This window comes from Microtus pennsylvanicus, chromosome 11 (assembly GCF_037038515.1).
Source record: "Microtus pennsylvanicus isolate mMicPen1 chromosome 11, mMicPen1.hap1, whole genome shotgun sequence".
NCBI lineage: Eukaryota > Metazoa > Chordata > Mammalia > Rodentia > Cricetidae > Microtus > Microtus pennsylvanicus.
Genome location: NC_134589.1, coordinates 18,725,526 through 18,750,765, shown reverse-complemented (window position 1 = coordinate 18,750,765; position 25,240 = coordinate 18,725,526). Strand labels below are relative to the sequence as shown.

Sequence of the window (25,240 nt, the reverse complement as noted above, 5' to 3'; positions counted from 1 at the left end):
AGTCAAGAGCATCTTTGTTGGACTCAAAACCATGCTTTGTCAGTTGTACGACTCTTAACAAGTTTAAGACTTCCTTTCTTCACCCGTAAAATGAGGATATTGTTCCTGCCTTGAGGGGCTGATGGAAGCTCCAGAAGTAGTATTAGATCCCACTGAAGAAACATAATCAAGTTTGATAATTCGTTTAAGGTCATATTATTTGGTAAATGGCCTCAGATTCTAGTTTGCCTAACTTTACAGCTAATGTTTTTGAACAATTACTATGTAATTAGTTATAATCATTTTGAGTGACTCCTGTTAAGTCCAGTGAGCTACTAGTTCTTTGTATGCAAGTGAAGACAGTATCTTATAGAGTTCATTCATTAAACGTTTTTCGTGCAAGGTATGGGCTTAGCAAAGACTCCAGGTGTCTCCCTTTTTTCAATTTCATTCCACGTAGGTTATTTATCCTTTACGTCTATTTATTTTCTTAACATTCAAAAGAACCCTGCAAGCACACGGGCGGCCACAAAACCATTTTCACGGTACTTACATTTTCCTTTATTTCCTGTTCCCTCTTCCACCTAGGCTCCCACCCCACCCAGCACCAGACCACGCCCCGGCGCCTGACGTCAGCACGCCCCGTGCGTCGCGGCGCGGCGCTTGCTGGGGGCCCGGCTTTCGCCCGCTGCTGCCGCCGCCGCCGCGGGCCGCGGCTGCTCTTCCAAGATGGCGGCTCCTCCGGGCGAGTATTTCAGCGTTGGGAGCCAGGTGTCGTGCCGGACGTGCCAGGAGCAGCGGTTGCAGGGCGAGGTGGTAGCCTTCGACTACCAGTCCAAAATGCTGGCTCTAAGTATCCTTCTCTGCGTGGACCCCAAGGCCGGGCCAGCGTGTAGGTGCGGTGGTGGGGGGCGGGGGACGGCGGCGGCAGCTAGGGCCCTCCCGGCCTAGGGGCGACCGGCTACCGCGTCGCCCTGGGCGCATGCGCACGGCCCTGCGTTCCCCTCCCCCTCCCGCGGGCCTTTCGGTCCACTTGGGGGACCCTTGTCTCCCACCCCTTGCGAGAGCCGGGCCCCAGCCGAGGGTTGGTGGGTGGAGCGGGGCTTGACACGCGGGTGGCTTTTCGAGAGGGAACGGTGTGTTAAGGGGACTCAGTGAATAAGGGATGGGGTACTGGTGGGGAGGGGGCTGGGGATTGGAGCCCGGATGGAGTTGGGGAGTGGAAAATGCTCTGGGGAGGGGTGTCTAGGGTCAGGAACTGGTAGTAGGACAAGGGTATGGACTTGAGGAGTGGGCTGATGAGATTGGGTTCAAGAAAGGGCGGTGGGATGGTGACCAAATGGCCCGTTCCAATTTGGGGATAGGAAGTGCAGGATAGATTTTGTATTCGAATTGGTGGTTAATTTTGCTAGAGTCGTGTATGCTTGGTATCGTTGTGTGTGGGGTGTGTGTGTGTGTGTGCTGATTTTGAGGTTCTCAGTCGTTTGAAAATTGCTGTTCAGGGGGTGTTGGAACTGGAAGCCTGGTCCCGAGAGGACTTGCCACGTTTTTCAGGGGTTTATGTATGACATTGTGGGCTTCGGTTCAGTTCAATTCATGGACGTCCTCAGTTTTCCACAGTAACGTCCTTCTTTTTTAAAGTATCAGTGTTAACCTAATGGAAGAGGTGGCTTTGTTCCCTTGGGGTGGAAATGATTTCTGAGTTACTCCAGCAAACTCAGTGTTGAAAAACAGAACATTTTCTGGTTGGAATAAATGTACCATACTTCCCTCTTTATTTGAGCTACAGGTGGGCTTACTTGCGTTATCATTTATTTATTTTTAGGGGAAAGTAGCCTCTGTCTTTAAAAAGAAATTTTGTACAGAGTCTGCTGCCTTTAATTTAATCCTGAGTTGTCGATTTCCAGCTCAGCAAGATTTTTAATTATAACAAACTAATTACAAGAACAGCCCCTTTATCTTGTGTTATTTTTAAAAACAAGAGATTATCCTTGGCCTAAACTGTCTTCCTTTAGTGGCTTAGTTGGAGGGTCTTAGAAGGAAGACTCTACTTTTGCCTGGCACACCGAAGGATCTCAGTAAATGGTGGGAAAATGAATGGATGGATGGATGAATGAACTAGGTGTCATTTGGGATAGTTTCCTTCCCAGTGGTGTAGCTCTTGCCTCCGACAAATGGGAAATTACAAGTGGGGAGAAGAAACTGAGAAAAGAAAGAACGTGAATCTAAGCGAGTGAGCTGCCCACTGTAGACAGGGAGCCGCACAAGCATTGACCCCACCTGAAAGCACTGACTCCAGTGCTGCTCCCGAGTTCAAGACAAACAGCGCCTGTGGCGTTAAAACTACATTTCTCTCCGTAAAAGAGAAAGTGGCAGAAATCCTTGAGGCTTTCATTTTCTGGTTTAGATGACTTTGAAAAGCTTTAGATATTTTGGTTATGCATTTAGGCAAAAGCAAGGTAATGTGGGATTTATTTTTTATTTATTTATTTGTTTGTTTATTTATTTATTTTGTGGTTTTTCGAGACAGAGTTTCTCTGTGTTTTTAGAGCCTGTCCTGGAACTAGCTCTTGTAGACCAGGCTGGTCTCGAACTCACAGAGATCCGCCTGCCTCTGCCTCCCGAGTGCTGGGATTAAAGGCGTGCGCCACCACCGCCCGGCTATTTTTTTTTTTTTTTGAAGAGTGTAAGAAGGACTTCTGTGGGGCTTGCTTGTCTTTTTTCTAAGCCTGTAGTTTTTTCTTTTAAATATTTATTTATTGTGTATACAATATTCTGCCTGTATGCCTGAAGGCCAGAAGAGGGCGCCAGACCTCTTTACAGATGGTTGTGAGCCACCATGTGGTTGCTGGGAATTGAACTCAGGACCTTTGGAAGAGCAGGCAATGCTCTTAACCACTGAGCCATCTCTCCAGCCCACCTGTAGTTTTTTCTGTACTTCTTGTGTGATGCGCCTTTGTCCTATTTCCCTTAACTTTATTTTCTCACCAGAATGTCCCTCTTCCAGTGGAAAGCCCAACCACGCAGACATCTTGCTTATAAACTTACAATATGTTTCAGAAGTGGAAATAATTAATGATCGAACAGAAACCCCTCCTCCCCTAGCTTCGCTCAATGTTAGTAAGGTAAGAATTCAAGGGTGATTCTAGCTGTCTAAACTGTTGGGAAAGGGTCTCATCGATTTCTTATGATATATGTTGCTTATTGTGTTTTTTTCTTTGGGTGGGGCAGGGACTGCTTTTTTTTTCCCTCTTGAGACAGGTTCTCATGCATCCTGTGCTAACCTTGAACTTATTAATATATAGCTGAGGATGACTTTGAATTTAAGATTTTCCTGACACTGCCTCCTAAATGTTGGGATTATAGGCATGCCTTACCACAAATATTGTTTCTGTGATGATAGGGATCAAACACAGGTCCTCCTGATGCTAGGCAAGCACTCCACAAGCTGAGCTTCTTTTCCCACCTTTCTTTGTTTTTTTTTGAGACAGGATTTCTCAGAAGTTATGGAACCAGTCTTGGAACTCACTCTTGTAGACCAGACTGGCCTTGAACTCGCAAAGATCCGCCTGCTTCTGCCTCCCCAGTGCTGGGATTAAAGGCGTGCACCACCATCTGCCTGGCCTTTCTTTGGTTTAGAGACAGGGTCTCACTTAGCCTAGGCTGACCTTGAACTTGTTATGTAGACTCTTTTTTTTTTTTTTCCAAGACAGGGTTTCTCCTGTGTAACAGTCCTGGCTGCCCTGGAAGTTGCTCTGTAGACCAGGCTGGCCTCAAACTCACTGAGATCCATCTGCCTCCGCCTCCCAAGTGCTGGGATTAAAGGCTTGTGCCACTACCGCCCAGCTTGACTACACCTCTTAAGTGCTAAAATTATGAGTGAGCACCACTAAACCTGGCTTGATATCTTTTCTAAAGTTTGTTTATGTAATTGCTCTTGTTATTTTCTAATATCTTTGTTGCACCTAAAGAAATATCTTTGGTGGTGCATGCCTGCAACCTCAGCACTTGGGAGGTAGACAGAAGTGGTTCAGAAGTTGAAGGTCATCCTCAGCTACTGAATGAGTTTGTGACCAGCCTGGAATACAACATGAGATCTTGTCACAAAGGGGAAAAAATACTCATATCTTGAAATTTGGGCATGGTTGTAGTCCTTGTATGTAGGAGACAGAAGCAAGAGGATTGTTAGGGCCAGTCTGATTGACATAGCAAGTTCTAAATTGGAACCGTATACAAATAATAATAATAATTGATTCATTTATTGATTTGTTCATTTTTTGGGACAGGGTCTCATTATGTATCGCTGGTTGGCTTGGACCTTGCTAATATAGACCAGGTTGGCCCTGCACCCATGGAGATCCACTTGCCTCTACCTCTCAAGTGTTTGTGTTAAAGGTGTGCGCCATCATGCCCAGTCTATCCCTTGTATGTGTTCAAGTGCCTGAGGAGGCCAGAAGAGGGCGTCGGATTCCCTAGAGCTAGTGACTGCAGCTGTGAGCCATCTGATAGGGTGCTCAGGTCCTCTGAAAGAGCATCAAATGCTCTTAACTACTAAAGCATCTCTCCAGCCCCTGCCAGCCTAATCTTTATATTCAGAGTTGAGAGCTTGTGTTTGCCCTTTATAAAGAGGACTTGTGAATAGAGGCTGACGTGGGATTTCTTCCTCTTTCACTTACTTTTTGTTTTTTTTGAAACAAGGTCTAATTGAACCTGATTCAGCCATACTGGCTGGCCAAAGAACTCCAGAGTTCCTTTTGTCTCTCCTCATAGCAGAGAGTCCAAAGCTACCACAGTCAGCCTTTTACTTGGGTCCTAGGAATTGAAATCATGTCATGGCCTCCTGTTTGTGTGGCAAGCACTTTAACTGACCCATCTCCCAACCCTTTTTCCCTCTCACCCCCACCATTCCTTTTTTTGGGGGGGGGACGGACAGGGTTTCTCTGTAAACCAGGCTGGCCTTTGAACTCATAGAGATTCGCCTGTCTCTGCCTCTTAAGTACTGGGATTTAAAGTGTGTACCGCCACCACCCGGCTCTTCACCCCTTTTGTAAACCTAGAGTCTGTGTGTTAATTTTTGGTGGCCGTGGAGTTCACAGGGGTGGTGCCCATTGACCTGGAGTTATGTAGTGTGAGTATTGTACAGAATGGGTCAAGAGTTAGGAGTGTTTCATACTTCTAAGAGATACATGACTTAAAAATTTGAAAGCCATAACCCAGATGTAATGGTGCACACCTTTAATTCCAGCACTTAGGAGACAGAGGCAGGTGAATCTGAGTTTGAGGCCAGCCTAGTCTATAGAGCGAGTTCCAGGACACCCAGGACTACACAGAGAAACCATGTCTTGAAAAACTAAAAACAAAAAACACACCACCAACAAAAAAAACTTTGAAAAACAGTGACTGCATTGATCTTTTTTTTTTGTCTTCATATTTAATTTTGAGGTCTGACACCTCAGATGTTTAGGATGTTTTAATCTTGCTTGTCCCTGTTGATTTATGGCAACCCCAACCACATCTTTTTACTCTTCAGTTAATCAAACAATCAACTGATCAACCACCTACCCTGCCTGCCTTGCCAAAGCTTCCCTGTCCCGTCTCCTTTACATAGAATGCTCTTTCAGAATAGCTGAAGACTTAGCTATCAGGACTGAATAAAACAGCACCTCTCTCAAGAAGTCTGATCAATTGGCCTAAAGTAATCTGTCTCCACTATTTCTTCTTGGGAATAGCTTCCCACCCAATAGCTTTTAGCACAACTCAGGTATTTTTTTATATTTATGGTTGTGAGCCCAGCCTTTAACGGCTGAGCCATCTCTCCAGCCCTCAGGCATTTTTTTGAGAGTAAAGGGGGTGCTTTTATTTTACAGTTGGACAACAGGTACAAAGTGATGTGTCTTGGGTAAACTGCCCCAAAGTTGCTTATATATAGCCTTTTTGTAACTGTAGTTATACATTTCATCTTTCCTTGTCATACTTGGTAGGTAGGTTCACTTTAGTCAGGCAAACACTCTGCTGTTGAGCTGCACCCTTAGGTGCACCAGTGAGTCATTGAGTGCATTGCACAGAGTAGGTGCTTCATGAACAACTTGTCAGCAGTGAGTTAGGACTTCACTTTAGTAGTGGCTGTCTGGGATTTGCTTGTTGTGGAAGTTTTTCCCTGTAGAGGAGTCTTGTAATAATGTGTCTTCTCCTGCCTCTCTGGGGAATGGGGTGTTTGCTGCAGTTCAGCAAAGCAAGGAAACCACAGACAGCTGCACAGTAGAGAGGGCAGTGAGTGTTAGTTACATGAGATCCGGAGCTCCCTTGTTAGACTCCATGGAAATGACACTTTTTTTCTTTTTTTTTTCTTTCTTTCTTAGCTCTTGACTAAGGGCAGGTTGGAAAGGTCTTAGGTTTCATCTTGAGGGTAGTTACATTCTGGCTGTCCCAGTTTTTGAAGCTTGTAGATGTTTAAAACCTTGACTTAGTCTGATACCTCCTACTAGAATATTGGAGCTCTTTGGGTGGCCTTCTGTTACAGCTCATGAAAATTTAAAAGATTTGAATGAAGTGATTTATTCCCAGGGTGTTAGAACTGCAGCTGTTACCTTGTGTATTTATGTAAAGTCTCTCCCTTAAACCTTAGGGAATAGTAATGATTATTGGGAAGAGGACACTAAAGAATAAGAAGATAAAAGATTCCTGTCCTTGTGACCAAGTATCACCAGTTAGAGGGGTAGGATGTGTTTGGTATCGTTATTACCGTTGTGTGTGAACTCCTGAGAAGTCTGCGCACATAAGCACACATGCACCAACCATTACTCCGTCCTTTGGTGTTTAACCTCATATCACAACTCTTGCTTAGGTTAGTGTGTGGATTAGCTTTGCTTTTAATGTTTGGATTTCTGCTATTCAGTGTTGTTGACTTTTTTTTATTTTTTAATTTATTTTGATCTTTTGATAAGAGATTTTATGAATCCCAGATTGTCCTCAAACTCACTCTAGCTCAGAATGACCTTGAACTTCTGAGCCTCCACCTCCTGAGTGCTGAGATCGTAGGCCTGCACCACCACTAAGCTTTGCTGGTTGGTCTTATTTACCAGCGTTGTTATAAACTGGTTGTTTACCCCCACTTTTATAAAAAAGCAGCAAGAAGTACTAGCTTGGGGAACACCAGAACTCTGTTTTTCTTAGACCTGTACAGCCCACTTGCCTAATCTAGAAAAGATTGCCGGAAAGAGAAGCCAAGAACTGAAATGAAGTTGAGGGGTTTAGTTGTCTCTGGACTCATTTCATTCTTCATTTGCAAAGGTGTTCATGAATTAACAGTCTGCTTTTCTTTCGAATTGACTTAGCAGGATGCTTTGCCATTCCTCCTTGGAGACTCACTCAGACTGCCTGCTGGACTGTACTGAAAACCGTCTGAGTGGCTGTTACATGTTGCTTCAGTGACATGGACATAAAAATTTCTTGGTCTGAGCATGTAACTTAGTGGTATAATGCTTGCCTAGCTTGCACAAGGCACAGCTGTTTTTTGTTTTATTTTTTGACGGGTCTCACTCTATTGCCTATCTGGCCTGGAGCTCACTATGTAGACCAAACTTTGAATTCATAGAGCTCCTCTTACATCTGTCTCCCAAGTTGGGTGTGCGTTGTCACACTCAGCAATGCACTGATTTTGATCTCCACTACCTCCTCCCCAAATTTGTCACGTTTCCTTTTTTTTTTTTTTTAATTATTTTATGTACATTGGTGTGAAGGTGTCAGATCCCCAGGAAATGGAGTTACAGACAATTGTGAGCTGCCGTGTGGGTGTTGGGAATTAAACTCAGGTCATCTGGAAGAACAGTCAGTGCCATAGCTACTGAGCCATATCTCTGGCCCCAAATTTGTCCCATTTCTAGGAACACGGGCTGGGAGTTTCCTGATGTCAGAGGGTTGTTTCAGCGTATTAAGGGAGCTAATGTTCTCTGAGAAGCCTGGAAGAAAACTGATGCAGTGCAGGGTGTCAGGAACTTACGGTCTGGGAAGCAGAGTGCTGTTCTGCACTTAACGACTTCAGTGGGAGACCCTCTGGTATGCTGGCTCATCTTGCTGATGTAATGACTTTTAAGGGAAATACTTAATAATAAGCTCAACTAGAGAAGGTATAAATTAGTGACTTCTGGGAATGAGCCAATTTGCTTCAAATTAGCAAGTCACTAGACTAACAAGTCTTTTTTTTTTTTTTTTTTTTTTTTTTGGTTTTTCGAGACAGGGTTTCTCTGTGGTTTTGGAGCCTGTCCTGGAACTATCTCTTGTAGACCAGGCTGGTCTCGAACTCACAGAGATCCGCCTGCCTCTGCCTCCCGAGTGCTGGGATTAAAGGCGTGCGCCACCACCGCCCAGTTTAGACTAACAAGTCTTAAGTCTAGCCCTAGCAGTATGGTAGAAGAGGAAGCTTTGAGATGACAGTAGAATTGTAGTAGTCTTGGCTGTGCTTGGGAGTTAGGGGCTGGATGGGGTTTTGCTGGGCAAGTGCTGAACTGCTGAGTGACTTCTTTGAATGTAATTTTTTTTCTTTTCTGTGGTAACATTGTATCCTGTTAGAGTGTTCAGAATTTTCCTGATAGAATCTTTGAAGTAAAAGCTAATTGTAAGTGAGGTCCAGATTATCCATTGTAATTCATTATTTCTCTCTCTCTCTCTCTCTCTCTCTCTCTTTTTTTTTTTTTTTGGATTTTTCAAGACAGGGTTTCTCCGTAGCTTTTGGTTCCTGTCCTGGAACTAGCTCTTGTAGACCAGGCTGGCCTCAAACTCAGAGATCCGCCTGCCTCCCAAGTGCTGGGATTAAAGGCGTGCGCCACCACTGCCCGGCTTTCTCTCTCTCTTTTTTTTCCTCTCTTTTTTAATTGAGGCAGGATTTCTCTTTGTACTGGCTGTTCTGTAGACCAGGCTGACCTCGAACTCAGAGATCTGCCTGCCTCTACTGCCTGAGTGCTGGGATTAAAGGTATATGCCACCACCACCTTGTTTCTGTTTTTTCTTTTTTGTTTTTTTTTTTAAGGCAGGATTTCATGTAATCCAGACTGGCCTCCAACAGTCTATATAGTTGAGGGTGACTGTGACTCTCAAACTTCTGGTCCTCCTGTCCCTTTCTTCCAAGTGCTAGCATTTCAGGTATGTGCCACCATGCCTGATTTAGGGGTGCTGGAGAACCAGATCTCGAGTTTTGTGCATGCTGTATTTCTAGTCTCCTCATCTACCACTGTCTTGGTACAGTTCCTGTGTAGCCTAAAATGATCTGGCCTGGAATTCCTAATCTTTCTGGCTCAGCCTCTTGAGTGATGAGATTACAGGTAAGCACCACAGTGCCAGGTTTTGTTTTCCCAAATTGATGCTCCTTAGATTTTTGGGACCAAGGAAAAGGAACAATGTGTAGAAGGGAAAACGACTAAGAGCAATGATGTTATTGTTATTCAGTTAGATACTTGGAATTTGCCAGTTCAAGATTTGAAGAGTATAGAGTTTGTGCTTGCTACCACAAATACCTTATAAAGGATGGAGATTTTTTTTTTCTTAGGTGACTAGAACTACCAGGGATTTCTAGGACAATGTTTTCCCTCTACATAGTTCATCATACATTTACCTGAGTACTGGAGGTCAAAGTGAGCGCCACAGAACCTAGGCAGCTATGCTCCAAAAGGCCAGCACGTGTGTTTATGTCAGGTGGCCAACCTTTTGCCATTGCATTATGACATCATCTCCCTGTGTGTAGGGTCCATTTCCTAACTGTCCTGGGACATAGGCAGCTGATAGACTATATGATTGAACATGTCTGGGAAATTAATGCATCCAGTGCATTATATGCAGTGTAAATCCCTTAATATTTTGGTGTGTTAGAAAATGCTTTCTGCAGATGTTACAGATGTAGGAAAAAGAAGCAAATGGGAAATGGAAACACATGGGTGATAGAGAAGTTAAACATTTACCTCCCTTCCCAAACCCCTGACTGGTCTGTCAGCCTTTTCAGATCTATTTCTGAGCCATGTTCATGACTAATAATCAGTGAGTGACCCAATAGAAACAGAAGAGAAGAGATTCAGTTTGCCTATCAGTCCCTGGTGATGATGTTGAATGAATCAAAATTGTTTTTTGAGATAGGGTTTCTCTGTAGCTTTGGCACCAGGCTGACTTCAAACTCACAGAGATCCACCTGTCTCTGCCTCCAAGTGCTGGGATTAAAGGCGTGCGCCACCACCACCCAGCTGAATGAATCAAAATGGAATCTGGCTTTAGGTCTGGTGGTAGTGATACAGCTGAGAATATGGAAAAGAAAGATTTCTTTTTAAAAAGAAACTACTTTTAAGTATGTTGTCACAGTGGAGGACAAATTTACTTCATTTTTATTTGAATTTTTATCAGCTTTACAGCTGAGAGTCAATATAACTATAATTTTCTGGTGATTTGTTGGTTAAACTCCCAAGTTTGAGTAAATTCCTGGGTAGTTGATAGTTGTGACCTATTGTGAACCTAGCCCATTAGCAATTCCCTTTATTATATCCCTTTTTATTAGTTTTTTTTTTATTTCATGTGCATAGGTGTTTTTGCCTGCATGTGTGTCTATATGAGGGTGTTAGAAGCCCTGGAATTGGAGATACAGACAGGAGTGAGCTGCCATGTGATTGCTGGGAATTGATTGAACCTGGGTCCTTTGGAAGAGCAGCCAGTACTCTTAATTGAGCCATCTTTTCAGTCCCTGCCCCTTTACTATATCTTGACACTAATGTGTTAAGGTATGCTTTTAATACCAAGTAGAGTCAGAAGTATCCCTGGTCACCGTCTGTTTTAGTTATGAGGTCTTTTGTTTTGTTTTGAAATTCCACTGTTTGGGATCAAATCCATGGGCCTTACACATACCATGCAGGCAAACACACACTCTCTCTTTCTCTCTCTCTCTCTTTCAGTATGTGTGTTTGGTATATGTGGGAAGTATTAGTCAAGGTTGCAGTCCTAGTTGTGAGTCTAACAATAAGATGTGTGCCTGGTTCTGGGCAGACAGTCTTTGTCGCGGATATGTCTTGAGATGCAGTTGGGGAAGTGGAGAGGAAGAGTTCTGTACTGCTGAAGGCAAGGGACATGTTAAGTGTCAAACAGGTAGTGATCGTCTGCCATTTAAGAACCACTGGTTTAGCTGGGCCATGGTGCCACATGCCTTTAATCCCAACATATGGGATTAAAGCAGGCGATTTCTGTGAGTTCGAGGCAGCCTGGTCTACAGAGTGAGTTCCAGGACAGCCAGGGCTGTTATACAGAGAAACCTTGTCTTGAAAAACAAAGAACCCCTAATATTTTGAAGGTCAGTTTCATGTCATTCACACTTTAGGATCACTCTGATCCTTTAAAAAAAAAAGGGGGGGGGGTGTGTGGTAGAGGAGCCATTGCTCCAGACTAGAGCTTGTGACTCAGCTTGGCCCACAGTACTTGTCAGCCAGCTAACTCCATGGCCCTCCTTAGGCCATTAATTACCAAAGGGCTTTCTCAGGATCATAGGGTGTGATGAAGACACCTTTTTCACAGGAAAGGACAGTTGTTTGCCCCTGTGATGGACAGAGAGTTAGGTCATAAATATTGTTAAGAGTATGGATTTTTTGTTTTTGTTTTGTTTTTCGAGACAGTGTTTCTCTGTAGCTTTGGAGCCTGTTCTGGAACTAGCTCTTGTAGACCACGCTGGTCTCAAACTCACAGAGATCCGCCTGCCTCTGCCTCCCAAGTGCTGGTATCCAAGGTGTGTGCCACCACTGCCCAGCTCAAGAGTATGGATTTTATGGTGGGTCCAGTGGTGCTGTGCTTCCAGTGTTGAGAAGATACTCTAGTTGGCTTAGTTTATGGCAAAGAACAAGTGATAGAGTTCATTCTACTAGCACTGGAATTTCTAGACTAGCTTAGGGAAATGCCAGAAATTTCCCTGGAGACGGAAAGTAAAAGGATCCACACACTATACCAAAAGTATGGTGTGATAGAATTTGGAACTTGCGAAGACTTGCTTTCCTCTTTTTAGGTGGGGACATGAGTCTCTTAGAGCTCCAGCTTCCTGTCCTGCTGCCTCAGCCTCCTGGGTGGAACTAGATGTGTGTACCCTGCCCTGGAAGGACTTTTAAGGAGTTGAGTGATCACTCATTTAACTGCTGGGACCTGTTAGCTTTTTGATTGGTTTTGTCCACCTTTCTCTTATTTTCCCTTCTTCCCAGGTACTGGGAAATGTCAGGATGATTAAGCCCTTTCCCTTGCTCTGAGGAATCTCACATTTGTTGGGAGTATTGAGGGACTGCAGCATTTTCGAGGGGTATTCTGGAAATTGAATCCAGGTCTTTGTGCATGATAAGCATACTGTCCCTCTTAGGTACATTAACTTGGTGAGATTCAGGGTAACAAGAATGAGCTTGAGAATAACACCTAAGAAAGGGGGCAACAATCGTTTTCCTATAAAGGGTTGGGCAGTCACTCTTCTAAGCTTTGTGGATCTTCCTGTATTAAACACTAGATAGTGTTTGTTCCCTTTGTAGATTGTATATAGTCAGATGGTTCTTATTGTTCTCCAGTAGAACTTATCTCAAGTGGGTAGTTGGCTGGATTTGGCTCCTAGTTGTAGTTCATCGACCCTTGGCATAGTGAGCTTCTTAGTGGAGGCTTCCCATACGTGACCTTAGCAAATGACATTGCTCAGCTTACCTGTCTTTTCTGTCACTGAGCTAAACTAGAGGTATTAGAGAAGAGACTGTTAAAAGCCAGTGTCTATTTTCTTTGGGAGAGAGCACAAACACTGGCTTGGAACTTATAATTGTCCTACTTCAACTGTCTAAAGGACGGGATCATAGCTGTGCACTGCCAAGTCTGTTCTGATATGTGAACTCAGCCACTATAGTCATCCCTTACTATCTGTGTTTATAACATATTGTATACCTCAGTGTACAGTAAAATTTATAAGGGGGGGGAGAAGAGGCAGTGAGATCATCGGCTAAAGGAAAGATTGGATTTTATAGCTTTTTTAAAAATATTTATTTGTTTATTTATTTATTATGCATACAATATTCTGTCTGCGTGCATGCCTGAAGAGGGCACCAGACCTCATTACAGATGGTTGTGAGCCACCATGTGGTGGCTAGAAATTGAACTCAGGACCTTTGGAAGACGAGGCAATGCTCTTAACCACTGAGCCACCTCTCCAGCCCTTTTATAGCTTTTTTGAAACAACCCTCAAGCTGCCTTCTCTGCTCATGATGTTAAAATAATATCTACTATCTGTCTGGCGCTTTAGAGCTCACCTACTGCTCTGACTTCCTCACCGAACTTTAATGGCCTCATTGAGCGATGGTTGCGTTTGAGCAGACATTCTTGGAGAGATTGTTGAGGTCAGTTTCAGCTTACATTCAGTTGGGTTTCTCTCTGACAGACATGGTAGGTTCTTGACAACAAACCATGGTTTCAGAATCTTAGGACTCTGAAATTGTTGTCAGTGCTCAGGAGCTGCTGTGAACAATATTTTATGATATGATTGCATATGATAAAAGCAGTTGGCTTTGCCAACATGATGTTTTGTTTTAAACTAGTTAAAGATAAAATTCTGCCTGTAATATGTATTGAATGACTGAAATCTGGTTACTTTTACTGTGATTGCAGTCTGTGGATTTTACAGTATCCCAGCAACTTGGATTTGTAGTGTTTTTCATTACAGTGAAACATTTACTGTATCTTAGTGTTAAGTTCACAAGGCTTCCCTTGGACTTGCCTTGCTCTAGTCCTGGAACTTCAAGAAATGGTGGTTTGAGTGACATCTTTTTTTTTTTTTTCTTTCTGAGACAGGGTTTCTCTGTGTCAACTAACTCTATGGACCAGGCTGGTCTTGAACTCACTGAGATTCGCCTGCCTCTGCTTCCTAAGTGCTGGGATTAAAGGCCTGCACCATCACTGCCCAGCAGATATACCTATTCTTATCAGCCAAAATAAATGGCTTTCTATCATAGAATCTGTATTCTTTGAATGCTGAAGGAGATCACATACATTTTGTTTACTTAAAGGTTATTGAGTGCATTGCAGAGGGAACGGGTTGAACAGAGGCAAGAGTGTTGTCAGCAGCCTTACTCAGGGTTTTCAGCAAGGTCTTGACTGGCTTGGGAGTCATGGCAGTCCTCCTGGGCTGCAGAAAAGAGGGGTGTGGAGGCAACTAGATCTCACAAGAACATCTCCCCCTTTTATTCATTACCTTTTGTAAGTAGATTGCTATGTTTATAGGCCTTTTTTTTTTTTTTAAGAAAGGGTTTTGCTGTTGTTTTAGAGCCTGTCCTGGAACTAGCTCTTGTAGACCAGAGATCCGCCTGCCTCTGCCTCCCGAATGCTGGGATTTTCCATGCGCCATTACTGCCCAGCTATAGGACTTTTCTTTTTTTTGGTTTTTCGAGACAGGGTTTCTCTGTGGTTTTGGAGCCTGTCCTGGAACTAGCTCTTGTAGACCAGGCTGGTCTCAAACTCACAGAGATCCGCCTGCCTCTGCCTCCCGAGTGCTGGGATTAAAGGCGTGTGCCACCACCGCCCGGCTCTTTCTTTCTTTTTTTTTTTAATATTTATTTATTTATTTATTGTGTATACAATATTCTGTCTGCATGTATGCCTGAAGGCCAGAAGAGGGCATCAGACCTCATTACAGATGGTTGTGAGCCACCATGTGGTTGCTGGGAATTGAACTCAGGATCTTTGGAAGAGCAGGCAATGCTCTTAACTGCTGAGCCATCTCTCCAGCCCCCTATAAGGGCTTTTCTTGACATCATGATGTTGGTCTCTGTAAAATTCTTTATTTTATTAATTTGTTCTTTGACATTTTCATTTATGTATACAGTATTCTGTTCTCACCCCAATCTTCTACCTTCTTCTTGTTCTGTTATCGAAGCCCCCCAGAACACACTCACTAATGCACACATAGGTGTGTTTCCTGCAGTCGTGTGGCTTTATGACCCTTTGATTTTAACTAAGACACTTGGCAGTCAAGGATTTGGTACTGTTGCTCGAGCCTGGTGAGTTTATCGTTTGCTATAAACTGAAGGCAGTTTTCCTGTCCCTCCTTGGAATCTGTTAGTTGCCTGTAGTTCAGCTCAGAGGGTTATATTTTGTTGTTGTTGTTTGTTTGTTTGTCTTTTTGAGACAGGGATTCTCTGTGTAACAGCCCTGATTGTCCTAGAACTCACTCTGTAGACCAGGCTGGCCTCAGACCCAGAGATTTGCCTGCCTTTGCTTCCCAAGTGCTGGAATTAAAGGTGTGCACCACCACCGCCTGGCTGGAATATTGTATTTTTATTAATGTGTACGTGATGTTTTGTTTTTTTGTTTTTTGTTTTTTTTTTGGTTTTTCGAGACAGGGTTTCTCTGTGGCTTTGGAGCCTGTCCTGGAACTAGCTCTTGTAGACCGTATGTGATGTTTTGTGTATGTGATTGTGGAGCTCAGAATACAGCTTTGTGGTAGTTCCCTCCGTCTCAGATTCCAGGGATCAAGCTCAGGTCACCAGGTTCTCACAGCAAGCACTCTAACTCTCCTAGCATCCTGCTGGTACCTAGATATCTATGTATTCAAATTTGTAACTATTTTCAACAGTAATTTAGACTTAAAACTTTGCATTTTAAGAGTTTATTTTCAGAGTTGTATGTGCATGTGTGGAGGTGAAAGGAGTCAGTTTTCTGCTCCACCATGTTGATTCTAGAGATTGCAACTCTAGCCAGCCTTGGATTTCACTCTCTTTTGTTTGTTTTTTAGACAGGAAGGACCTTACTCTGTAGCCAAGCTGGTTTAGGTTCCTAAGTGTTGGGGTTGCAAGCATGGTTAGACAACTCTTTTTTTTTTCCTTTTTCTGTTTTAAAATTTAGTCTAGATTTCATATTTCCTCTTTAAATTTGTGTCTATTTGATTGTGTGTATTTGGAGCACTCCCATGGCACACAGTGCTTACATGGAAGTTAGAGGACAACTTAAGGGAGTTGCTCTCTTTTACAGAGATCGACCAGAAAGATGACAAACAAGTGCTTGTACCCACTGAGCCCTGTCTCACCAGCTCTAGAGTTCACTCTTGCTGGTGACACCGGGAGCTAGAGTACAGTGGTCAAGAGCACTTGCTCGGGGGCTGGGAGTTTGTCATTGGTAAAACACTTTACCAGCATGTGTGAAGCCCTGAGTTCATCTCCAGCACTGGTAAAAATGGAACGTTCTAGAACAAGCCTGCCCAGGTTCAAATCTAGACCCTACCACTTAGGACTTGGTAATTTGGGGCAATTTTCTTGTCACCTGTACCTTAGCTTCTTCGTCTATCAAATAGCATTAGTTTTAGTCCCTATTTCATAGGGTTATTTGAGTATTAAGTGTTTAATTTTGTCTTGGTGCATAGCCTGGCATAAATTTTCATTCAGAATTAGATCTTAGAATTTTAGTTTTCACTGCCAGACATTTTTGGCTCTACCATTCCCATTTGATTCAGCATTATGTATTCTAGGACACAACTTCACATTAGGGAACTTTATTTTTGTTTCCAGCTGTCCAGGGTTGAATGACGATCTTTTTCTCCTCTCCTTTCTTTATTCCCTCCCTCCCTCTTGATTGTTTGCACACGCTTTAAATAGTTGCCACGTTGGCCAACCTGGCCTTGAACTCCTAGGCTCAAGGGATACCACTTTAGCCTTCCTCCCATGAAACTGGGGGTACACAGGTATATGCACCTGGCCCAGAGTAGTATCTGTGGAACTTTGAGCTAGGAAACAGATGTGGAAATATTGACATTTGGAAGGCATCTTTTTGAGAGCTTGCTTGGTGCTAGCGAAGAATAAGAATTTTCCAGTGAGTTTAGTAGCACAAGTCTGTAATCCTATCACTCAGAATCAAGAAGGAGGCTTGCAAGTTCTTGGCCAGCCTGAGTTACGTGTACTGAAACCCTGCATCATAAAGGCTTCCAAGGGGTTGGAGAGATGGCTCAGTGGTCAACCATTACTGCTCTTCTAGAGGACCTAGGTTCAGTTCCCAGTACCTATATGACAGTTCAAGTTGTCTGTAACTCCAATCTCAGGGGATCTGACACCCCTTTCTGGTCCCTGAGCACAAGGCATGTTTCTTGTGTACACACCTACATGCAGGCAAAACACCCATACACATAAAAAAATCAGTTAAATTTAGCCAGGCAGTGGCACATGCCTTTAATCCCAGCACTCAGAAGGCAGAAGCAGGCAGATTTCTGTGAGTTCAAGGCCAACTTGGTCTACAAGACAAGTTCCAGGATAGCCAAGGCTCTGTTACACAGAGAAACCCTGTCTTGAAGAAAACAAAACAAACCCAGTTAAATTTAAAGGGGGAAGGGGGTCTTAAGAGCATGCTTCAGCTCTGAAAGAGCCAGAAGTAAGATTTCTTAGGATGATCGTTTTTAGCTACTCTGGTCTGCACTTTGTCCCCACCAGGCTTGCAGGCAGCACCAGCCGTTTCAGACAACAGCTGCATTGCTTCCTAACCCCTCTGCAAGGGCAGCTGCAAATACAGACCCAAACACAGAGGGAAGGCAAGCTGAGAGTGGCATGGTGAAGTCAGTAGGTCCCTGGACTCTGCTTGTCCTGTCAGCTGTCGCAGTCTGTTCAATGTGTGCAGTAGGAATCCCTCTGGAGAACCCTCAGCACCTGTGCTTTCTTTGGTGTATGGAAATAAGATGGCTCAGCTGGCAACAAAATGAAGTATATATTGCTTGGGTTTTCTTAGCGTCTTCTTTTCCCTACATGTCACTGAGTACACAAGGGGCTGTGTGTTCTCATATTCATTAAATCACTTGGCTAGGAGATACTTAATATAAATATTTTATCTTTTTTTTTAATATTTATTCATTTATTATGTATACAATATTCTGTCTGTGTGTATGTCTGCAGGCCAGAAGAAGGCACCAGACCTCATTCCAGATGGTTGTGAGCCACCATGTGGTTGCCGGGAATTGAACTCAGGACCTTTGGAAGAGCAGGCAATGCTCTTAACCTCTGAGCCATCTCTCCCGCCCCCAATATAAATATTTTAATTTTTACATGTTTTGTATGTATGTGGGTGCACATGTGCATGCAAGTGAAAGTCAGAGGGCAGTTTGCAGGAGCTGGTTCTCCTTCCACCTTGTGCGTTCTAGGGATTGAACTCAAGTCACTGAGGTTGGCAGCAAGCACTTTTACCCACTGAACTATCTTGCCAGCTCAGAGCCACTTACTCTCGATGTGCTTTGTTTGGTTATCACATTCATGTGGTTTTCTTTCTTTGCCCACATCTAGATGGTATTTATAAAGTGGCCTCAGAAGGAAGCTCTGGTTTGTAGAAGTTAACTTGTTTCAGTGGGAATAATACACAGTAAAAGGGGGGCGAGCTCGTGCAGGTTGTCAGGTCCATCATTTCAGTTAAGCGCCCTTCTATTAGTGACTTGTACTTGTGGATTTGCCTGAATGTAGTGCGCTCTTACACTTGAGTGCTTATTTTTTGAGGTGCTGACTGGTTAGTGCTTGTTTTGATTGGTAGCAAAGCCAGCAGCTAGCATAGATACTAAGCTAGGGTAGATAGGTGATGGTAGTTAATGGACCTCTGGAAGCCAGTGCTCCCAACCTCTGAACCATTTCTCCAGCCCCAAATTGAAGGTTCTTGACTGAAGACCAGAGAGAACTAATGAGTTATCCCCAGTGGCAAAGGCACCAAGTACCTCTCTTGGGCTTGATAAGGTTTTAGTACATTTAAAAATTCATTAACTGGGGCTGGAGAAATGGCTCAGTGGTTAAGAGCACTAGCTGCTCTTCCAGAGGTCCTGAGTTCAATTCCCAGCAATCACATGGTGGCTCGCAGCCATCTATAATGAGACCTGGTGCCCCCTTCAGGCATGCGGGCACACATGGAAGGAATGCTGTACACATAATAAATAAATAATAGTTTTAAAAAATATATATATTTTTAAAGAACCTTCAGCTTGCTAATTTGGAATAACTGGAGCATATTGGCAGTTGACAATAGCATAGGCATATGCAGATTGCTGTAAACAGTAAAGGTGAGAGTGATGGTTATTTGCTTTACAGAAGACTGGTCCATGTTCTGTGAGAGTTTATTCCTGATAAAAAGCAAGATCAAGGCCTTTCCTTTTCCGACTCACAGTTTTGAGGCAAGGAGACACATATTGATTGTTTTTGTGGGAACATTCTCCTGCCCTTCCCACCCTCCCCCCAGACAGGGTTTCTCTTTGTAGCTCTGGCTGTCCTGGAACTGCTGAGCCATCTCTCTAGCCCAGGAAACGAGCAATTTATTTTGGTTTGGATATTATTATTTTTTCTAGGCAGGGATTCTCTGTATAGCCTGGTTGTCCTGGAACTTTTATAGACCAGGCTGGCCTCAAATTCACAGAGATCTGCCTGCCTCTGCCTCCCTAGTGCTGGGACTGAAGGCGTGTACCACCATGCCTAGGTTGGTTGGGTCTTTTTGAGAGAGGATCTCACATACATACCCCAGGGTACCCTGGAACTTGCTATATGGCTGAGAATGATCTTGAGCTTCTAATTCTCGTATCATTACAGGCCTTTGTCACCACTTCCTGGTGTCTGCAGTGCTGGGATCAAACCCACTGCTTCTTATTTGCTTGGCAAGCACTGTACCAAGAAAGCTGCAGCTTCAGCCTTGTTTGGGACATTGTGGGAGAAACTGAGTCCATTTTACTGCTTTCTGGTGAAGGCAAATTCTCTTTCAGATTGCCATGAAAATACAACATATAAACTGATGACTGGTATCTAAAGCTTAATTGCAGGTACTATAGGGTAGAGTAGTTGTCCATTGTCCAGGAGGTGAAGCATAGCTCAGTGAAGGAGCTCTTGCCTGGCCACCAGCAACTCCCAGTGGTGCCACTGTTCTCTGGTTTATTCTTCTTTCCTTGGAGACTTCATTTTCTGAGACATTGTTTGGAAAAATAGACTCAAGGAAACCCCTCATGGTTGGTTACCAGGGTTTTCTTGGTTCCTGAAAAAGTGTTGCTTGTTGCTTAAAATACACACCAGCCGTTCTCTTTCCATAGAAACTCAGTGTTTCCAAGTGCCGAGACTTTCTCACTTCAGATGGGATTGCCTTGCTCAGAGTGCATTGATTCCTCTGTGAAGCTGTAGCCTGATGGGGCCAGAATAGCAGCCAGGCCTGCAAGATTAGTAATACACTGCAGTTGTCTTTGTATATGTCCATATCTGAAGACCAGGTGAGCTCTAGCTTCAAATCAGAGGAGAGGCTTGTCATGCTTTCTACTTTTATCTGGAGAGGCTAAAATGACAGCATGTGTGGGCTAGCCACTGTGTGTCCCCTAAGTATTATTACTGTGTGTATTTAGTGTGCTGCAGCTTCATTATGTTTATGTTCTATGTACGAACTGTTTGTGTTTATGGAACCGGAAGATCTTTAGACCATTCTCTTTTCAGGTGCATTATCTATCTGCCTGTTTTTCTTAACCACTTTGTATACACATTTGTTTTGTCTCACACTCAAAATTTTTCTAGCAAGCAATAGTGTAAGGTGGGACAACATAGGCTGACAGGGTACCCACCCTTGCCAGAAGGATTCCTAACATTTTAATAGACTATCAGATTTTACCAGAATTTTCTTTGATCAGTTTGTGATTGATCCACCAGGGAGCAGTGAAGGAGCAGGCAAGAGGCAAAATTCAGACCACTCCTTTTTTGCAGGGTGGAGTGGGGCAGAGCTGCCCTCGGCTCAGATGACGATAGATTAAGTTTACTTTAGGCTTGGCTGTTAGGTGAACCTATGATGCTAGCCAGGCTGAACCTTGTTGCCAAGAGCTGTGCCTCAGCCTTGGTCTGTGAAAGTGCACATTCGTCTCTACATCTGAGGCACAGCAGTGGGTGAGTGTATGCTTTCTCTAAGTAGAAGTGTGTGCATTGGTTTATCTCCAAGCACCATTTCCCACAGCTGTTCCCTACCCCTGAATACTGCATGTCACCATTTCGCTGGACTTGTTATCTTCTGTTTGCAGGTTTGTGATATGTTTTCATGTTTCCTTCAGGCTGAATCTCTTAGGTAGCACGGTGCATGTCTGGCACATTGGAGGCCCTCAGGAAAAACAGAAAAGAGGTTGTTTGCCAGGAATTGCAAATAATAACTATTTAATTCTATATTTGGTGTTTTTGTTTGTTTGCTTAATTGGATTCCTAATCGAACTGACTCCAGAGCAATCTTTTCTGACTTGCTTCCCTGAGTTGGGAAGAATGAAGGTGAATGCTTTTCTGAGTCTTTTTTCCTCTCCCTCACCCTAGCTTGCCAGCAAAGCACGGACGGAGAAGGAGGAGAAGCTGAGCCAGGCCTATGCAATCAGCGCTGGCGTCTCCCTGGAGGGCCAGCAGCTCTTCCAGACCATTCACAAGACGTGAGTTGTGGGAGCATAGGGGTTCCTTTTCCTAGAGCTGATACTGGCTGTTTGTCTGATGAAAGGCTTCTGGGTGGTCATCTTCCTGAAAATGTACCAGGGATGCAGTACACTGGCATCCGGAGATGTGGTGTTTGGAATTCCTTTGCACGTGGAATAGTGTGATCACAACTGAATCACTTCAGTGGGTCTATAAAAGTTTGTTTGGGATTGGATTGTCTTGTAAGGGTCTCTAGTGATAGTAGCCCCTAATTTAGAGCTCATGATTAGCTTCTTGTTTGTTGTTGTTATTGCAGTCCCTTCCTCTAAAAGCTTGTGGTTTTATTAAGGGAAGAAGGGAAGTCTTATTACTTTGCCTAGTTGTGCCTTGGGACAAACACGGGGAGTTAGGAAGAACAGAAGGCCACCTGCTTACCTCCTCCTGAAACACATATTGTCACAGCAGAAGTCAGACTCTCTACTAGCTTCCCTAACTGCTGAAAACCTGGAACTTTTGACACCCACCTCAACCCCCCTGCTGCCTTCTGTTACCCTGTTTAGCCACCCAGGGTCTGGTGCACAGATGGCAGCTGGCAGCAGAGCTGTCTGGGGCCGGGTGTCTGCACATTTCCAGGTATGAGAAGGAACTCTCTTAGTATCAGCTGCCCTGGGATTCCCCATGTGGGAACTCAGATGGAGTTTCCTGGTCTGACAGGTGTCTGCCTGTCTGGTAATTGAGTGGGGCCAGTTGGAACACAGTTTGCATGGTTGAGGGCAGGGGCTGGGTGGAGGCAAAGTACAGATCACTGTATTTCTAGAAATAGTATTTCTCCCTAGGCCAGGAGTGGGTAGGTCTGCCCCTTGTATATGTGTCATGTGTTGGCAGAGTTCCATAGCTGTTCGTGATCTGACCCTGGATAGAAAGCAGTTGCCAAGCCTCTGTTCCAGGCCACTAAGTCAGGTCTGATTTTTCTTTTGTAATTTGGCTTGAACTTCTGAAGCAGCCACCAAATGTTTTATGGTTCTCCAGGCCCCTGATGGTTGAGACTAACTTGTTTTTTTTTTTTGATATTTATTTATTTATTATGTATACAGTATTCTCAGTACTCTGACTGCAAGCCAGAAGCGGGCACAGATCTCATTACAGATGGTTGCGAGCTACCATGTGGTTGCTGGGACTTGAACTCAGGACCTTTGGGAGAGCAAGCGGTGCTCTTTAACCACTGAGCCATCTCTCCAGCCCGAGACTAACAGTTCTTGACTCTCCCTACGAAATAGTGCATTAGTGTCATTGCTTTCCTGTCCAGTGATGACTGGAGGATGTTTGTTAGCTCCTCTTTCTGGCTGACTAGTGAGCTGTGGACTTGGGGTCAGCCTACTGGAAGAAGGTTTTTTGTTTTGGTTTGGTTTGGCTTTTTTTTTTTTTAAGACAGGGTAGCCCTGGCTATCCTGGAACTTGCTCTATAAACTGGGCTGACCTCGAACTCAGAGATCTGCCTGCCTCTACTTCCTGAGTGCTGGGATTAAAGGTGTGCGCTACCATGCCTGGCTCTAAAGTTACTTCTTCACTAGGTGGGAGGTATGGGATGTCCGCAGGATGTCACATTCACCTATATTCTTCTCCTTCCAGCATTAAAGACTGTAAATGGCAAGAAAAAAACATCGTAGTCATGGAAGAAGTTGTTATTACACCCCCATATCAAGTGGAAAATTGTAAAGGCAAAGAGGGGAGTGCACTGAGCCATGTACGAAAAATAGTAAGTAAAGGAGCTGTGAAACTTTGGAGAGGAGCTTCCTTGGCCTTTGTCCTCCCTCATCAGAGCAGGGCTCAGCTGCCACAATGTGGTGAAATTAGAGGCTCCTGCCAGCCTACCTTGTAGGTGAGGAGGCTGGTAGATAATAGCAAGGCCAAAGCTGACTGCATGGTCCATGGAGTCAGGCCTGGGCATATTAAGCTGGCTTAGATCGTATAAGAAGGAGACCTTGCCCTATCTCTATTTCTGACTTGGGTGCTCGATTTCTTGCAGGTTGAAAAACATTTTAGAGATGTGGAAAGCCAAAAGATACTGCAGCGTTCACAAGCCCAACAACCACAGAAGGAGGCTGCCCTGTCATCCTGAGTCCACAGACATGGAGGACTCTTCCAGCATCCAGCCACAGAGATGGTGGTGGTGGCTTCAGCGGAGGCAGGCCGGGGGAGGGAAGGGATCCTATATTTCCTGCTGACTCTTACTAAAGAGTCAGTGTTTCAGAAAACCTAGACTTGAACAAACACCCAACAAAAAAAGAACAAGAGAATAATTTAAAAGTTGAATCATTACTTGACTAACAGACTTCGGCCCACCATGTCCTTTTCACAGCCCCTTCTGGAACAGTCATCTTGTTAGTTTTATTTTTGCAAATTCCTTTCCACTCTGTCCTTCACCTGTGACTTTCCTTTCCTAGTCTGTTTCTGCCATTCTGGTTTTATAAGTGGATATACTTGCCTTCTGAATGATTGAAAGAAACTTTTACATCTTTTCTTCCAAAATAAAAGTAACAAGCTGACTGTGATTCTGAAGTTGAGACCGGAGCAGAAAACAGAGGTCTCACTTGAAATTTTTCATTTTTTTCTTGACTTTTTTTTTTTCCCTTTTTTTTTTGCACAGGGCATGGCTTGAATTAGTTTTATTTTTCTTAACTTTAAATATATATATGGAAATATATATTAAAATGTTCTCTAAGTATTTTCTGCTTCTTGCAGGTCTCTTTTTACTAGATCATGGCCACTCTTCCCACCTCATCCCTCTGAAAACAAAAATGTGTTGTCCTTTCTACCACTCAGAGCCCGCCGATTAACTTGACTTAGTTCACAGCGAGGACTTCCTGCAGCCCTGCAGAGCCAGTGTGCAGATGGGATTGGCCTTGAGGGTCCTGATGGCTTTCTGGTCTTTAACTGTATGTACCTGTCTCACATTTGGTCCCAACCTCAGGACTCCCTCTGCCTTTGTCTTCATGGTACTAGACGAACTCTCAGCAGTCTCCACTTGGGAGTCAGCGCCCCTCCCCTGTGCCTCTGCGGGAAGAACTGGCTTGCATGGCACATCTCAGCTCTTCTCCTCCGGGCTGATTTTCTCTTCTGTGAAACCTGGACTCGATCTACCCCAACCTTTCTTAAGTCTATGTCCAGAGCCTCTAGCCCAGGAAAAGCTTGAATAATCTCTAGTTTCTCTTCTACCATCCTCCTGCTCTTCGGCCCCCTCCTACCCCCTGAAATCTTACAAGCTAATGACAGTTTGTATGTGCTTAGCCAATGAGCAGAAAACCTTGAAAGAATTTCTGGACTTTAGCCCACCAGTTTGCCTGGTTTGACTAACCTGCTGAGAGCCAAAACTGGTACTTGATGTCCCTGCACCTCCAGGGTAGTCTCATGGGGCAGAGTGCTACCACCTGAATATCAGGCACTGAGTGGGACATGGGTGATGCTCATGTGACTGGCTAGAGCTTTGGGGGTAGGGTGGGGCTAATTTTTTTTTGGCCATGATCTCTTTTCCCTTTTTTTTTTAATTAAATAAATGGATCAAAATTAAATAATTCAAGCCCTGCCTTCAAAATGGAAAAAAAAAACCTTGTTTTTTTTTTTTTTAGTATTGTTTAGCAAAAACAATAAAACCCAAATTTTTTTAACCATTACTCATGTTTGTGCGTACTTTAGTGCCCCCAAATGAAGGGTCTGAAATGTAGAAGAGTATGCCTGCTGAGTTCAGCCTCTCTTTAGATGGCTGCTTTTCTCTTTACCCACTCTTACCACTGAGAACTCCTGCAGAATTACAGTGCAAGTACAGTGTGCTATAGGAGGGGTCCAGACTGGGGAGGTGGCTTAACAGGTAAGGGCACTTG

At 44.0% G+C, this 25,240-nt stretch overlaps 1 protein-coding gene across 1 annotated transcript; it reads left to right on the top strand.

The window, feature by feature from the left end:
* The first annotated feature begins 630 nt into the window (after nt 1–630).
* Nucleotides 631–25,033, top strand: Lsm12 (LSM12 homolog). The gene is made up of 5 exons (XM_075990507.1): nt 631–832; nt 2,971–3,104; nt 21,273–21,382; nt 22,992–23,118; nt 23,389–25,033. Exons 1-5 carry the CDS (start codon nt 709–711, stop codon nt 23,479–23,481), a joined length of 588 nt encoding a protein of 195 aa, XP_075846622.1. The 5' UTR covers nt 631–708; the 3' UTR covers nt 23,482–25,033.
* The last annotated feature ends 207 nt before the right edge of the window (nt 25,034–25,240 follow it).

Coding starts and splice junctions, on each gene's coding strand:
- Lsm12 (XM_075990507.1), top strand. CDS start 709: ATGGCGGCTCCTCCGGGCGAGTATTTCAGCGTTGGGAGCCAGGTGTCG. Junction 833..2,970: donor GTCCAAAATGCTGGCTCTAA/GTATCCTTCTCT, acceptor TTTTCTCACCAG/AATGTCCCTCTTCCAGTGGA. Junction 23,119..23,388: donor TGAGCCATGTACGAAAAATA/GTAAGTAAAGGA, acceptor GATTTCTTGCAG/GTTGAAAAACATTTTAGAGA.